This window comes from Xyrauchen texanus, chromosome 35 (genome assembly GCF_025860055.1).
Source record: "Xyrauchen texanus isolate HMW12.3.18 chromosome 35, RBS_HiC_50CHRs, whole genome shotgun sequence".
Lineage (NCBI taxonomy): Eukaryota > Metazoa > Chordata > Actinopteri > Cypriniformes > Catostomidae > Xyrauchen > Xyrauchen texanus.
This window is the reverse complement of record NC_068310.1, coordinates 34721327-34736072: the sequence shown is the minus strand read 5'-3', so window position 1 is coordinate 34736072 and position 14746 is coordinate 34721327. Positions and strand designations below refer to the sequence as shown.

The window sequence follows — 14746 nt, the reverse complement described above, 5'->3', positions numbered from 1 at the left end:
AGGTAAATAAAAGTAAGCCAATGGTATGTTTTTTTTTCTATAGACAATTTTAAACACTGTGGCACTCTCAAAACATTGCTCCTTTTGTTTTAGCGGTCCAACAAAACTTTTGAGATTTTTATGTAAATAATTAAATAAAAATGTTCAGCGTTAAAAGTGTTTATTCAGCTGGAAAATTAAACACTGTGGCTCTTGCATAACATTGCTCGTTTTGTTTAACAAAACATAATTTTGGAGATTAACTTTTTCTTCTTTTTTTTTTTTCTTTTTGTATGCAGGGGCCACTATTAGTAAGCCATATGTAGGTTGATTACATTGAATGAATTGTAAACACTGGCACTTTCAAAGTATAGCTGGTTTTGTTTAAGCACTTCAACATGACTCAGATTTTGCTAATATTATATGAAAATAAATGTTAACATTAATTAAAACTGAAAATATAAAAACATAAAAAATTTACTCAAACCCCAAATGAATCAATCCATTGCTGAATTGAACCAAATGTAAACTGAAATTTAAAGTATATTTGAAAATAGAAATTAGAATAAATTAATTTGAAACAGTAAAACTGTAGTAACTTTCTATGGGACTGCTTGTATTCTAATGCAATCATTTCAGAATTGTCCCCATGAGTTTTTATAAATGAACATCAATTTTAATGCTGATATAAGCACACAAGCATGCAACAATTGCTCGTTTTGTTTGAGCAGGTTAACATAAGTTCTGAGATTTTTCTTATTTTATTAAAATACATGGTGGCTCAAAAAAAACTGTTTTATTTGCTCATATCTTAAAAATGCTTAAAGGAGTTTTTATGATTTTTGTCATACATCTACGACTTTTTGTAAACAATAAAATGACGTCACTGTGATGTCATCATGAGCAACAACTTGCTATACAGGTCCTTCTCAAAAAATTAGCATATTGTGATAAAGTTCATTATTTTCCATAATGTAATGATACAAATTTAACTTTCATATATTTTAGATTCATTGCACACCAACTGAAATATTTCAGGTCTTTTATTGTTTTAATACTGATGATTTTGGCATACAGCTCATGAAAACCCAAAATTAGCATATCATGAAAAGGGTCTCTAAACGAGCTATTAACCTAATCATCTGAATCAACTAATTAACTCTAAACACCTGCAAAAGATTCCTGAGGCTTTTAAAAACTCCCAGCCTGTTTCATTACTCAAAACCGCAATCATGGGTAAGACTGCCGACCTGACTGCTGTCCAGAAGGCCATCATTGACACCCTCAAGCAAGAGGGTAAGACACAGAAAGACATTTCTGAACAAATAGGCTGTTCCCAGAGTGCTGTATCAAGGCACCTCAGTGGGAAGTCTGTGGGAAGGAAAAAGTGTGGCAAAAAACGCTGCACAACGAGAAGAGGTGACCGGACCCTGAGGAAGATTGTGGAGAAGGACCGATTCCAGACCTTGGGGACCTGCGGAAGCAGTGGACTGAGTCTGGAGTAGAAACATCCAGAGCCACTGTGCACAGGCACCAGAAACAGCGGCAGAAGCACCTGACCTGGGCTACAGAGAAGCAGCACTGGACTGTTGCTCAGTGGTCCAAAGTACTTTTTTCGGATGAAAGCAAATTTTGCATGTCATTCGAAATCAAGGTGCCAGAGTCTGGAGGAAGACTGGGGAGAAGGAAATGCCAAAATGCCTGAAGTCCAGTGTCAAGTACCCACAGTCAGTGATGGTCTGAGGTGCCATGTCAGCTGCTGGTGTTGGTCCACTGTGTTTTATCAAGGGCAGGGTCAATGCAGCTAGCTATCAGGAGATTTTGGAGCACTTCATGCTTCCATCTGCTGAAAAGCTTTATGGAGATGAAGATTTAATTTTCAGCACGACCTGGCACCTGCTCACAGTGCCAAAACCACTGGTAAATGGTTTACTGACCATGGTATTACTGTGCTCATTTGGCCTGCCAACTCTCCTGACCTGAACCCCATAGAGAATCTGTGGGATATTGTGAAGAGAAAGTTGAGAGACGCAAGACCCAACACTCTGGATGAGCTTAAGGCCGCTATCGAAGCATCCTGGGCCTCCATAACACCTCAGCAGTGCCACAGGCTGATTGCCTCCATGCCATGCCGCATTGAAGTAGTCATTTCTGCAAAGGGATTCCCGACCAAGTATTGAGTGCATAACTGAACATAATTATTTGAAGGTTGACTTTTTTTGTATTAAAAACACTTCTTTTATTGGTCGGATGAAATATGCTAATTTTTTGAGATTTTTTGGAATTTTGGGTTTTCATGAGCTGTATGCCAAAATCATCAGTATTAAAACAATAAAAGACCTGAAATATTTCAGTTGGTGTGCAATGAATCTAAGTTCTTGCTCACAATGTGCAAGTACGACAACAATCGTGCAAACGCCTTTATGCCTTTTTAAGATAATCAAACATAGTGGTCCCTTTTTTTTTTTTTTTTTTTTTTTTTGGGCACCCTGTAATTGTGAACATTTTATTAACAATTACTTAAACTGAAAAAAATAAAAAATAAATCAATATATATATTGATTTATTTTTTATTTATTTTTATCCCCTGCAATAAAAACCCAATTGAAACAATTCATTGCTGAATCGAACCCAAATTTAACTGAAATTTTAAATAAATTTGAAAATATTATTCGAATAAAAACAAATTAAAAATGAATTTGAAGTCATTTTGAGTTGGACTGCTTATGTTCTGATCTAATAATTTTACAATTGTCTCCATGGTTACTTTAATATACAGTGGGTACGGAAAGTATTCAGACCCCCTTAAATTTTTCACTCTTTGTTATATTGCAGCCATTTGCTAAAATCATTTAAGTTCATTTTTTTCCTCATTATTGTACACACAGCACCCCATATTGACAGAAAAACACAGAATTGTTGAAATTTTTGCACATTTATTAAAAAAGAAAAACTGAAATATCACATGGTCCTAAGTATTCAGACCCTTTGCTGTGACACTCATATATTTAACACAGGTGCAGTCCATTTCTTCTGATCATCTTTGAGATGGTTCTACACCTTCAATTGAGTCCAGCTGTGTTTGATTATACTGATTGGACTTGATTAGGAAAGCCACACACCTGTCTATATAAGACCTTACAGCTCACAGTGCATGTCAGAGCAAATGAGAATCATGAGGTCAAAGGAACTGCCTGAAGAGCTCAGAGACAGAACTGTGGCAAGGCACAGATCTGGCCAAGGTTACAAAAAAAGTTCTGCTGCCCTTAAGGTTCATAAGAGCACAGTGGCCTCCATAATCCTTAAATGGAAGACGTTTGGGACGACCAGAACCCTTCCTGGAGCTGGCCGACCGGCCAAACTGAGCTATCGGGGGAGAAGAGCCTTGGTGAGAGAGGTAAAGAAGAACCCAAAGATCACTGTGGCTGAGCTCCAGAGATGCAGTCAGGAGATGGGAGAAAGTTGTAGTAAGTCAACCATCACTGCAGCCATCCACCAGTCGGGGCTTTATGGCAGAGTGGCCCGACGGAAGCCTCTCCTCAGTGCAAGACACATGAAAGCCCGCATGGAGTTTGCTAAAAAACACCTGAAGGACTCCAAGATGGTGATAAATATGATTCTCTGGTCTGATGAGACCAAGATAGAACTTTTTGGCCTTAATTCTAAGCGGTATGTGTGGAGAAAACCAGGCACTGCTCATCACCTGTCCAATACAGTCTCAACAGTGAAGCATGGTGGTGGCAGCATCATGCTGTGGGGGTGTTTTTCAGCTGCAGGGACAGGACGACTGGTTGCAATCGAAGGAAAGATGAATGCGGCCAAGTACAGGGATATCCTGGATGAAAACCTTCTCCAGAGTGCTCTGGACCTCAGACTGGGCCGAAGGTTCACCTTCCAACAAGACAATGACCCTAAGCACACCGCTAAAATAACGAAGGCGTGGCTTCACAACAACTCTGTGACTGTTCTTGAATGGCCCAGCCAGAGCCCTGACTTAAACCCAATTGAGCATCTCTGGAGAGACCTGAAAATGGCTGTCCACCAACGTGTACCATCCAACCTGACAGAACTGGAGAGGATCTGCAAGGAGGAATGGCAGAGGATACCCAAATCCAGATGTGAAAAACTTGTTGCATCTTTCCCAAAAAGACTCATGGCTGTATTCGATCAAAAGGGTGCTTCTACTAAATACTGAACAAAGGGTCTGAATACTTAGGACCATGTGATATTTCAGTTTTTCTTTTTTAATAAATGTGCAAAAATGTCAACAATTCTGTGTTTTTCTGTCAATATGGGGTGCTGTGTGTACAATAATGAGGAAAAAAATGAACTTAAATGATTTTAGCAAATGGCTGCAATATAACAAAGAGTGAAAAATTTAAGGGGGTCTGAATACTTTCCGTACCCACTGTACATTTCTATGCTAATACAAGCACACAAACATGCAACTACTAGTCTTTATTTCATTAATGCAGCATAAATTTACCCTATAACATTTTCAAGACATTTAACTGCTGCTGTCATTTCTAATATTGGTAGTTAAGAGCCGCCGTGTGTGGAGTTATTTTCTTATTATGTTTATATATCTCTGAGTTAGAGTGATTATACGTTCATATAAGTTGTTATGAGAAGTACCCAGTGTAATTGGAGAAGGGTACACTTGAATGCCATGGAAGTTTTGCCAGTTTAATGCCAATTACCGCCAAGTACAGTATTATCCATAGTTGGACAGATAAACTCACAGAGCCAGATTTTTGACTAAAGGCTTAAAGTCTGGTCAACATTGCAGCTTTTTAAGCCAAGAACCTCCCACTTGGACAGGAAGAGACTGTCTGACTGATATTTAAAATGATTAAAACCATATTATATTTCTCTTGGCGCCTCTCTTTGTTTCTCTCTCAGATCGGGATCGTTTTCAGCTTGGCACGCTGTCTCTTACACTCAATACACACGCCACTGGGTACCTGGAGCTCTCTGATTGGCCGGCTGTTGCTCCTGACCAATCAGTGAGAAATGTGGAGGTAGTAGAACCGGTAGGCCACCCTTTTCTTTTCTTGTCTTTCCCCTGTTTTTATCCCAGATAATCCTCATAACACTTCTATCTATAAGCAATAAAATGGTCTCAGAGTAGGGATCAGTCTCAGTGTAGTGATGATTTTATTTCCTGGATGTTGCAGCAGGTGAAGGAGACTGGTGGACCAGCGCTTGGTAAAGCCAAATCTGCCAAATCAGAAGAGAAATTCTACTCTGAAGAGGAGGACGACGACGACGACGAGGAGGAGGAGGAGGAGGAGGAGGAGGAGGAGGGTAGCAGTAGTGAAGACAGCAGCAGCAGCAGTGAAGGTAAAGTATTGATAATGAGTTTTAATTTTCCCACCCTCATGTTGTCCCAAACCAGCATGACTTTCTTCCGTGGAACACAAAAAGAGGGGGGGGGACTGTTAGCCTCAGTGACCATTCACTTTTGTTGCATCTTTTTCCATACAATGAACGTGAATGGTGACTGAGGCTGCCTAACATCCATTTTTGTGTTCCACTGAAGAAAGTCATAAGGGTTCCCTTATGATTCAGTACACTTGACATTGAGTCTCTTAAACTGATGCTAATGGGAAATGTCCTTCTACACGACCTAGTTGAAACCTTTCTAAAATGCAAATTTAACATGTTTAAATATTTGTATGAACATAAAAAGATTCAACAATTAAGACATAAACGGAACAAGTTTCACAGACAGGTGTGTGGGGACACATTATTCAATAGGCCTACAAGCCCTCAGTGCAGCCTCTCTCAGCCTATTGCGGACATTCTGAGGACTGATGGAGGGATTGTGCATTCCTGGTGTAAACCGTTCAGTTGTTGTTGCCATCCTGTACCTGTCCCGCAGGTGTGATATTCGGATGTACCGATCCTGTGCAGGTGTTGTTACACGTGGTCTGCCACTGAGAGGATGAACAGCTGTCCTTCCTGTCTCCCTGTAGTGCTGTCTTAGGTGTCTCACAGTACGAACATTGCAATATATTGCCCTGGCCACATCTGCAGTCCTCATGCCTCCATGCAGCATGCCTAAGGCACGTTCATGCAGATGAACAAGGACCCCATCTTTCTTTTGGTGTTTTTCAGAGTCAGTAGAAAGGTCTCTTTAGTGTCCTAAGTTTTTATAACTGTGATCTTAATTTCCTTCCGTCTGTAAGCTGTTAGAATCTTAACGACCGTTCCACAGGTGCATGTTCATTAATTGTTTATGGCTCATTGAACAAGCATGGAAAATATTGTTTAAACCCTTTACAATAAAGGTCTGTAAAGTTATTTGGATTTGTACAAAATTATCTTTAAAATACAGTGTCCTGAATAAAGGACATTTCTTTTTTTGCTGAGTTTACAATAATGGCAGGATTTGCTATGGTGTTTAAGCCCCGCCCTTTTAGGCACGAAGCTATCCGGTATAAAAGCTGGTGCGAAAACACCATTTCTCAGAATTTTATTCCTTCAAGACAGCGATTAATCTAGAAGCCTACTACTTCGCTGTCAACGTACACGAGTCAGCCGGCAGGATCTTCAAGGCAACAAGAAGACTCTCTGCTCCCCTGCAGTGTTCCGGCGAACATTTACTCCGCATCACCTCATGACGCTTCGCTGGTGAACAGATGCTATTCTTCTCACAACAATTGTACAGAGCGGTTATCTGAGTTACCGTAGACTTTGTCAGTTCTAACCAGTCTGGCCATTCTCCATTGACCTCTCTCATCAACAAGATATCTCCATCCACAGAGCTGCCACTCACTGGAGGTTTTTTGTTTTTGACACCATTCAGAGTGAATTGTAGAGACTGTTGTGCGTGAAAATCCCAGGAGATCAGCAGTGCAGAAATAATATTTCTCATCTGTTACACATGAGACCTCTCCAGTACTGGTCCAAGCGATGTTTCATATTGTGCCTGGAGCCTCGGGCACATGCGCATCGCGGTGACTTGCCGCTGTCTGGCTGCTCTAGCACCATGGACAGCGTCGTCCTTCTACCAACAGGGTGTTATGCTGGGTAAAATTTTCAGAAGGAAAGTGTTGACCACAGATGCATCCAACACAGGTTGGGGCGCGGTGTGTGTGGTGGACGCCCAACTTTTGACACCTGGACAGGCGTGGAACGGGCTTGGCATGTCAACTGACTAGTGCTACTGGCTGTCTTTCTAGCTTTGAGAGCTTTTCATTCCAACATCGTGAATCACCACATTCTGATTCGTTCAGACAACACAACTGTAGTGGTGTATGTGCTGACCCACGTATGGCCAGAGAAATGCAAGTATGCGTTTCCCCCGGTGCACCTCCTTCATTCTGTCATCAGCAAAGTCAGAGTGGACATGGAAACAGTTCTATTAATTGTGCCGAAATGGCCCAATCAGTCCTGGTTTCTGGAGATGGTAGAAATACTGGACAGACCTTCATGGGAAATACCACTGAGGAGAGACCTTCTCTCTCAAATGCAAAGTACGATTTGGCAGCCCTAGCCAGAGCTGTGAAGCCTACACATGTGGCCCCGGATGAGACTGAATTGGCACAGTCGGTTATGAACACCATTTTACAGGCTAGAGTACAATCCATGAGATGCCTTTACGCACTGATATGGAATGTGTTAAATAATTGGTGCTTTTCACATGGCAAAAACCCAGTAAACAGCCCCATACCTGAAATTCTTTATTTCTTTAAGAGCAATTGGACACAGTGCTCACTCCGTCAATGCTCAAAGTTTAGGTGGCGACATATAGTATCTGCATATCACACACCTGAAGCCGGCACCTCTATAGGTAAAAAATATTTTATCATAAAATTACTTGTGGGACGGCTAAATTCCCCTTGCCCGGCTACAGTCACGTCTTGGGACCTAACTTTGGTCCTAAAAGTGCTTGCCTTTGAGCCTCTGGACTATGTTGAATTGCATGTGCTTTCTCTTAAGACCACATTACTGCTGGCTTTGGCCTCACCGGGTCGGTGCAAGCACTGTAATTTGACAGTTAATTTCTAGATTTTGGTCGGGGTCTTTCAAAATCAACTGTCAAACCTAGGAAAGGCTTTATGCCTTAGGTTCTAACCACACCCTTCAGAGTACATGTGATTCACCTTCAAGCCTTTTTCCCTTCACCATTTAATTTGGATGAGGAACAGTCCATGCATTTGATATGCCCTTTTCGAGCGCTACCCACATACGTTGAGCGCACCTGCCAATGGCTCAATGGAGGACGCACGAAAGGAATGTCCATCTCCAAGCAAAGACTTTCTCACTGGATTGTTGAATCGATCGCCCTGGCTTCCAAGTCACAGTGCGTGAATTGTCCAATTGGTGTTAAAGTACACTCAACTAGAGGTGGAGCCTCTTCATGGGCATGGATGAACGGTGTGTCCTTACAAGACCGCAGGATGGTCTTCTCAAAGCACATTCACAAGGTTTTACAACCAAGTCCTCTCTGTCTAGAGTGCTTGCTATTTCATTGGCCAAACATATACTTATGCCCCTCTTTTTAAGTACAGCTCCCTGTCATTTTACACAACTGCCTGTATTCAAACTGTTGTATTTCCCAAAAGTCACAGGCACATTCATTACAAATAAACTTCCTTCCTGACTGGGTTTGTGAATGGGTTAATTCATACTATATGACCATTGTGGATACTGTATATTCTGGGTGTTCCCCTCCTGGCTCACCATGAGGGTCATTCACTTGCGGTATACTCATGTCAGTCACTGCCGTTATGGGACTCTGTTTCCCATTAGCGTCAGCTTAAGTGACACAATGTCAAGTGTACTGAATCATAAGGGAACGTCTAGTTACAAATGTAATGTTTTTTGAGGTGCAAGCGATGTGCTCTTTAACCCTCAGTCAGAAAATTATGAGGAATGGTGTTCGTTCACCTGGTTTTATACCAGACAGCTTCTCGTCTAAAAGGGCGGGGCTTAAACACCATAGCCAATCCTGGCATTAATGTTGAAAGGTTTCTACTAGGTCATGTAGAAGGACACTCCCAATTAGCGTTAGCTTATGTGACGCAATGTCTCGTTCCCTTCACCTCAGGTAACCGAGGTTACATATGTAACCAAGACGTTTGGAACGACAAGATGACAGAATTGTAATTTTTTGTTGTGTGTGTGTATACAGAATCGGGAAGTGAATCTGAGAGTGAGGCGAACAGCGAAGATTCAAACAAGAGTTCCAGCCAATCAGAGAAGAGCTCCAGCGAATCAGACTCCGACAAGAAAAAGAAAACATTAAAAAACAAAAAACTACAACAGCAGAAACCAACAAGTAAAGACAGGTACCAGTCGCACTCCATCATTAAAGGGTCACAACAGCCCCTGTTTCAACACAGTTGAGCTCTCACCACATTTTAAAAGATGCACCCAAAGTAGGAGGGTAGTTGCTTCATGGTACTATCATCTCTCTCAACTGAGGTGCTTCAGAGTTTGAAGCGCTGGTCATGTGCATGGCAACAACACAGTGACTATTATGCTGCGCTGGCTTATAAAAGGGTAAAGGCCACGCCTTCTCATGAATAAAATGGAGAACACCTGTGATGTAGAGGTGTTGAAATTCAATGAAAAGCTAAACCCTGTACGTCATTTCCTGTGACATTGACTCAAAGTTAAATGAAAATAGCCCCCAAAAGTTCTAAATTAACCCTTTTCATCTTGAAATTAAAAATAACCAATGTTGACATTCTCTTGCCTTGTGTGCAAGACATATATCCCTGTTAACATCTCAAAAAATGTGTTGTAGTGTTTCATGACCCTTTAAAAAAAATAGCCAATCACAGGATAATTGCTCTGTCTCCTATTGGCCGATCCCATTCATTATCTCTAAATAAACACTAAATAAACATCGTTGGTACAAATTTTTATGTTTAAATGTTCCTTCAAAAGCTCAAGAATGTAATTTCTTTGTGTCTAGCTCCACCAAACAAAATTGCAAAAATGAACATTGTTTTCAAAACAGCTTTCTAAAAATGCCCCGTCTTCCATTGATTAAACAAACAGATAGTCCCGCCCCCAACTCACGCCATTGATTGGGTCAATGTTATTGTTTCTCTTTAGATAGGTTACTCAAAACAAACAGAGGAATTTTCATAGAGCATTTTAAACTGTGATAGAAAGTTTTTAGCCCCGAAAAAGTTACATACTTCAGCTTTAAAGACATGTTTAAGCCAAAAACAAAACACTACAGTGAGATGAACTGAACTAACACTATTCTTAAAGAGACCATTTCAGTGCTTGTTATAATAATAAATGTAAACTCAAAATAAATGCTTGTGTATTGTAAGTATTTTAAACAGTAACAGCTCAGATTATTATAATATATGTTCATTGATAGAATGTAGAATTTTAACATTTTTAAAAAGCTAAAATGTGATTATAACAGTGACGATAAACAAATAAATCGTACAGCACTTCATCATAGTAACATAAAATATGGATTTTTTTTTTTATATGTACAAATATAAAGGCAGATGGTGCTTGAGTTAGGCTGTAGCAATTTTAGCTAAGTGTGTGTGTTTATTTAAGTGTGTGTACAAGTGGATGCACACAATATAGATCTGGCTTTTGTATATGTGCAGGAAGTGTATAGAATGAAATAATGTGTATAGGGTGTGTTTGTGCGAGTGTGTATGCCGCTGCATAAAACGTGACTAATAAAATGTGGCATCAATAATCTCACCCTCCATCTGTTCATCTACACACACACACACACACACACACTGACATATGCACACAGATTGGCAGCAGTTTACTAGAAATTCAAGTGAAATTTTTGCATATGAACACTGATAATACACAAATGCAGATATGTTGACAATGGAACACACACACAATAATGGCTAAACACAGAGGCAAACGGAATGACCAGTACAAACCTGTGCCATTATCATTACGTTTATCATCGTTTCTCTTTAAGCACACACACACACACACACACACATCAGCTGTACTGGTTGTTGTGGTGTTACATTCCTCTGCCTTCATTAGTGACTGTAATTAAACAGCTTACCCGAATGACACTCACACATGTACGATTCACACTTTGCCTCTTTTGTTTGCTGTTCTCTCCGTCATTGTACATAATTTAAGGCTCTCACCCACATTCTCAACCACTGTGAAATGCTCTCATTAACACACACGTACAACCTGCTTTAATGCTGCATTTGAGCTGTGCATACTTCAGTGGTGTGTGTGTGTGTGTGTGTGTGTGTCACTCCTTGTTCTCAGCAAATGAAATCCAAAGGCCAAATTAATCCATTTAATCATCTCACAATTAATCAGATTCCCTCTGCTAATTCAGCCAGCTCTCTCTCTCTCTTACTCTCTCTCTCTCTCTCTATCAGATTTTGTAAACAATGTCCCTTTTGATGTTTAACATTGACACTTCTGTAATGGCTTTTTTTTCTCTCAACAGTTATCTTATGCTGTAAGAGCTGGTTGGCTGGTCTTAATTAGTTACTAAAACCTGGTCAAGCTGGTTTAGAGGGGTTTTAGGCACTTTTTAGCTAGTTCGACTGGGAGAACAACTTAAACCAGCAAAGACCAGCCAGCCAGCTTTGGCTGGTTTTAGCATTTGGTTTGTTTTGTTTTGTTTTTTTCCAGCAGGAATATGTCAACATATATAGTGTGTGTGTGTGTGTGTGTGTGTGTGTGTGTGTGTGTGTGTGTGTGTGTGTGTGTGTGTGTGTGAGAGTGAGAGAGAGAGAGAGAGAGAATCACAGTAAAACCCGATGAAGTTAACTCAAATCATTTGGGGAAACCGATTGCCTTAAACCAATTTTTAAACCAGTACTGTGCAAATGTTTTAGGCACTTGTGAAAAATGTTGCATAGTGAGGATGTCTTCAAAAATAATGCCATAAATACTTTTCATTTATCAATTAATGTCACACAAAGTCCAATAAACATAAAAAAGCTAAATCAATGTTTGGTGTGACCACCTTTGCATTTAAAACAGCACCAATTCTCCTAGATGCACCTGGACACAGTTTTTCTTGGTTGTTGGCGGATTGGATGTTCCAAGCTTCTTGGAGAATTCACCACAGTTCTTCTATTTATTTCGGCTGTCTCTTTATGTCATCTCAGACTGACACGATGTTCAGTGGGGGCTTTGTGGGGGTCATGACATCTCTTGCAGGCTCTGTTCTTCTATTTTAATCTTTTCTATTTTCAAAAGTAATGTGTGTATATACAGTATATAATTCTGGATGTTATAATCTTAAGTGTTTTAGAAGTGTTTATTTCACATTTTCAATAAGTTGATTTTACAACCATTTGTTTTAAGACATTTTCTGAGAAAAACAGGCTTTTAAGTGTTTTGTTTTTTCTTCAACTTTCTGTTTGTGCAACTCTGACAGGGTGCAAAAGAATGGAAATGCTATAAAGGTTGAATCCATATCAGAAAATGAATCGGGATCAGTGAGTTCATCCTCAGAGAGCTCCTCTGAATCAGAGTCTGGATCCGAACCGGATTCCGATTCAGACTCTGGAACAGATCAGAAGAAAAAAACAAAGTCCAAACCTGTCCAGTCCAAACCAGTCGCAAAGGTAAGAAGATGCACACTCCTTTAACACATATGTGTAACGTCCTGCATCCTTGTGTACTTTTGTTTTTTGTTTTTGTAAATCTACAGATTAAGGAAAAGAAGGAAGTGTCTCTCCTTGACCTTGATGACTGTGAGTTTTTATTTTATATTTTATATTATTATTAGCCTACAAAAGGAACCAAAGCTACTAAAAACTCTTAATTGCCCATTCAGGTTGTTGTTTGATATTCTGCCTCATACATGTGCCATCTGCAGCCGAAAGCCATGCACACTCTCACATTAGAGATATCTCTAATCATCATTCTTTTGTCTGTATTCTGCTGTTTACACCTGCTTGGCACCCTCTTTTACACCCATCTTTGCAGTAGTATAGTAAAAAAAAAAAGGCGTCAACTTTGGTCTTTGACAATGAATGTGAAATAATTTTTTTATTTATCAAATACAATAACTAAATCAGCCACAATTCAGAAAAAGCATGCATAGAAATTAAAGGTTGAGACTGTTAAACATCGAGTGCAAAACATACACACTCACTCACTCACAAACACCCACACAAAAATGAACTAGTGAGACTATAACACAGAGCTTTTTTTTTTATTTGTCAGATAAAACCAGTAAAACACACACACAAATAAATGGATGAGGGTTCCTGTAGCTCAACTGGTAGAGCATGGTGCTAGCAATGCCAAGGTCATGGTTTCAATTCCCAGGGAACACACACAATGATAATAAAAATGAATAAATGTATACCTGGAATGCACTGTAAGTCACTTTTGATAAAAGCGTCTGCCAATTGCATAAACGTAAATGAGACTAAAACAGCCAGGCGGCAAAACGTACAACAGAACGCACACAAATAGAGGAGTGCGGATACAATTTAAGAGACATTAAAATCAGTATGGTGTGCAAAAATGCACTGCAGCCATCTACTGGCTATTATTGTCACAGCATTTGTATGTTGTTCAACTTATAAAAGTGTTTGTTTTTACTGTACTTAAGTTTCCTAAATTAAAGTGTTTGCATATGCAATTTAATGGTAAATTAATAAAAAAAATATCATAAAATCCAAAAAGAAATGTTATTACTTCAGGGAAGAAGAAATGGTATCATCATCATCATCATCATCATTATTTAACTAGATTTGACTAATGCTCACAGTTGATTACAGTTGATTCTTGACCTTGGCATGTCTCGAGACTATAAAAAGCAACTAAATATCATAGCACATAGCAAATAAGGGGTAAATTGTTCATTTCTTAATTCAATTGGGCTATTTCTATTGATACGTTTGACTATTGGATTCTATTCATAATTATTTTTATATAATTTCCATTGTTTCTCTTGATTGCTCGCCACAGTTTATACTGGGATTGTGAAGGATGCATGTCATGCCATCTTAGAATTTGACCTTTACACGAGGTATCTTAGAAGGCAGCATAATTCGAATTTTGCATAATTTGGGCAGCTCACAAGTTTTTGTAACCGAGCCAGATAATTGATTTAGGTTGTGTAGTTATTCTATAACAGTGTTATTATTGTATTTGCAGTCTCCCCTGTGCCAGTGACCGCACCCAAAAGCTCCATGCTGTCTCCCAGTCTATTGTCTGACCTGCAGGGGCTCTCCATCTCAACCACCACATTGGCCTTACAGGTGTGTGTGTGTGTGTGTGTGTGTGTGTGTGTGTGTGTGTGTGTGTGTGTGTGTGTGTGTGTGTGTGTGTCTCTGCGCGCACGCGCGCGTGTTGCTGTGTGTCTGTGTCTCTGTGTGTCTGTGTGTGTGTCTGCGTGTGTGTGTGTGTGTGTGCTGTGTGTCTCTGTCTCGTGTGTGTGTGTGTGTGTGTGTGTGTGTGTGTGTGTGTGTCTGTGTCTCTGTCTCTGTCTGTGTCTCTGTGTGTGTGTGTGTGTGTGTGTGTGTGTGTATGTATGTGTGTGTCTGTCTGTGTGTGTCTGTGTCTGTGTGTGTCTGCGCGTGTGTGTGTGGCTGTGTGTCTCTGTCTGTGTGTGTGTGTGTGTCTGTGTGTGTGTGTGCAAAAAAAACCCAAAAAACATTTCAGTCAGTTTTTTGCTTTGTTTTCCAGTGGGGTAAGAAAAAAATAACATAATTTGTTGTGTTGTATAGGTCTCATTCTTACTCGTATGTTTGTTTCTTTGTTTTCCTGTATTGTCGATTGATTGTCATTACTCGTTCTTTCTTTCCTTCCAATC

The 14746-nt window shown here is 39.9% G+C and overlaps 1 protein-coding gene across 1 annotated transcript in view; it reads left to right on the top strand.

The window, feature by feature from the left end:
* LOC127629052 (AP-3 complex subunit beta-1-like) overlaps window positions 1–14746 on the top strand; it is an 80244-nt gene that overhangs the window by 32959 nt on the left and 32539 nt on the right. Inside the window, exons 17-22 of the mRNA XM_052106079.1 lie at window positions 4882–5012; window positions 5157–5322; window positions 9122–9278; window positions 12353–12542; window positions 12629–12671; window positions 14089–14192. Coding sequence (XP_051962039.1) covers window positions 4882–5012; window positions 5157–5322; window positions 9122–9278; window positions 12353–12542; window positions 12629–12671; window positions 14089–14192 — 791 coding nt within the window. The remainder of the gene's footprint in view (window positions 1–4881; window positions 5013–5156; window positions 5323–9121; window positions 9279–12352; window positions 12543–12628; window positions 12672–14088; window positions 14193–14746) is intronic.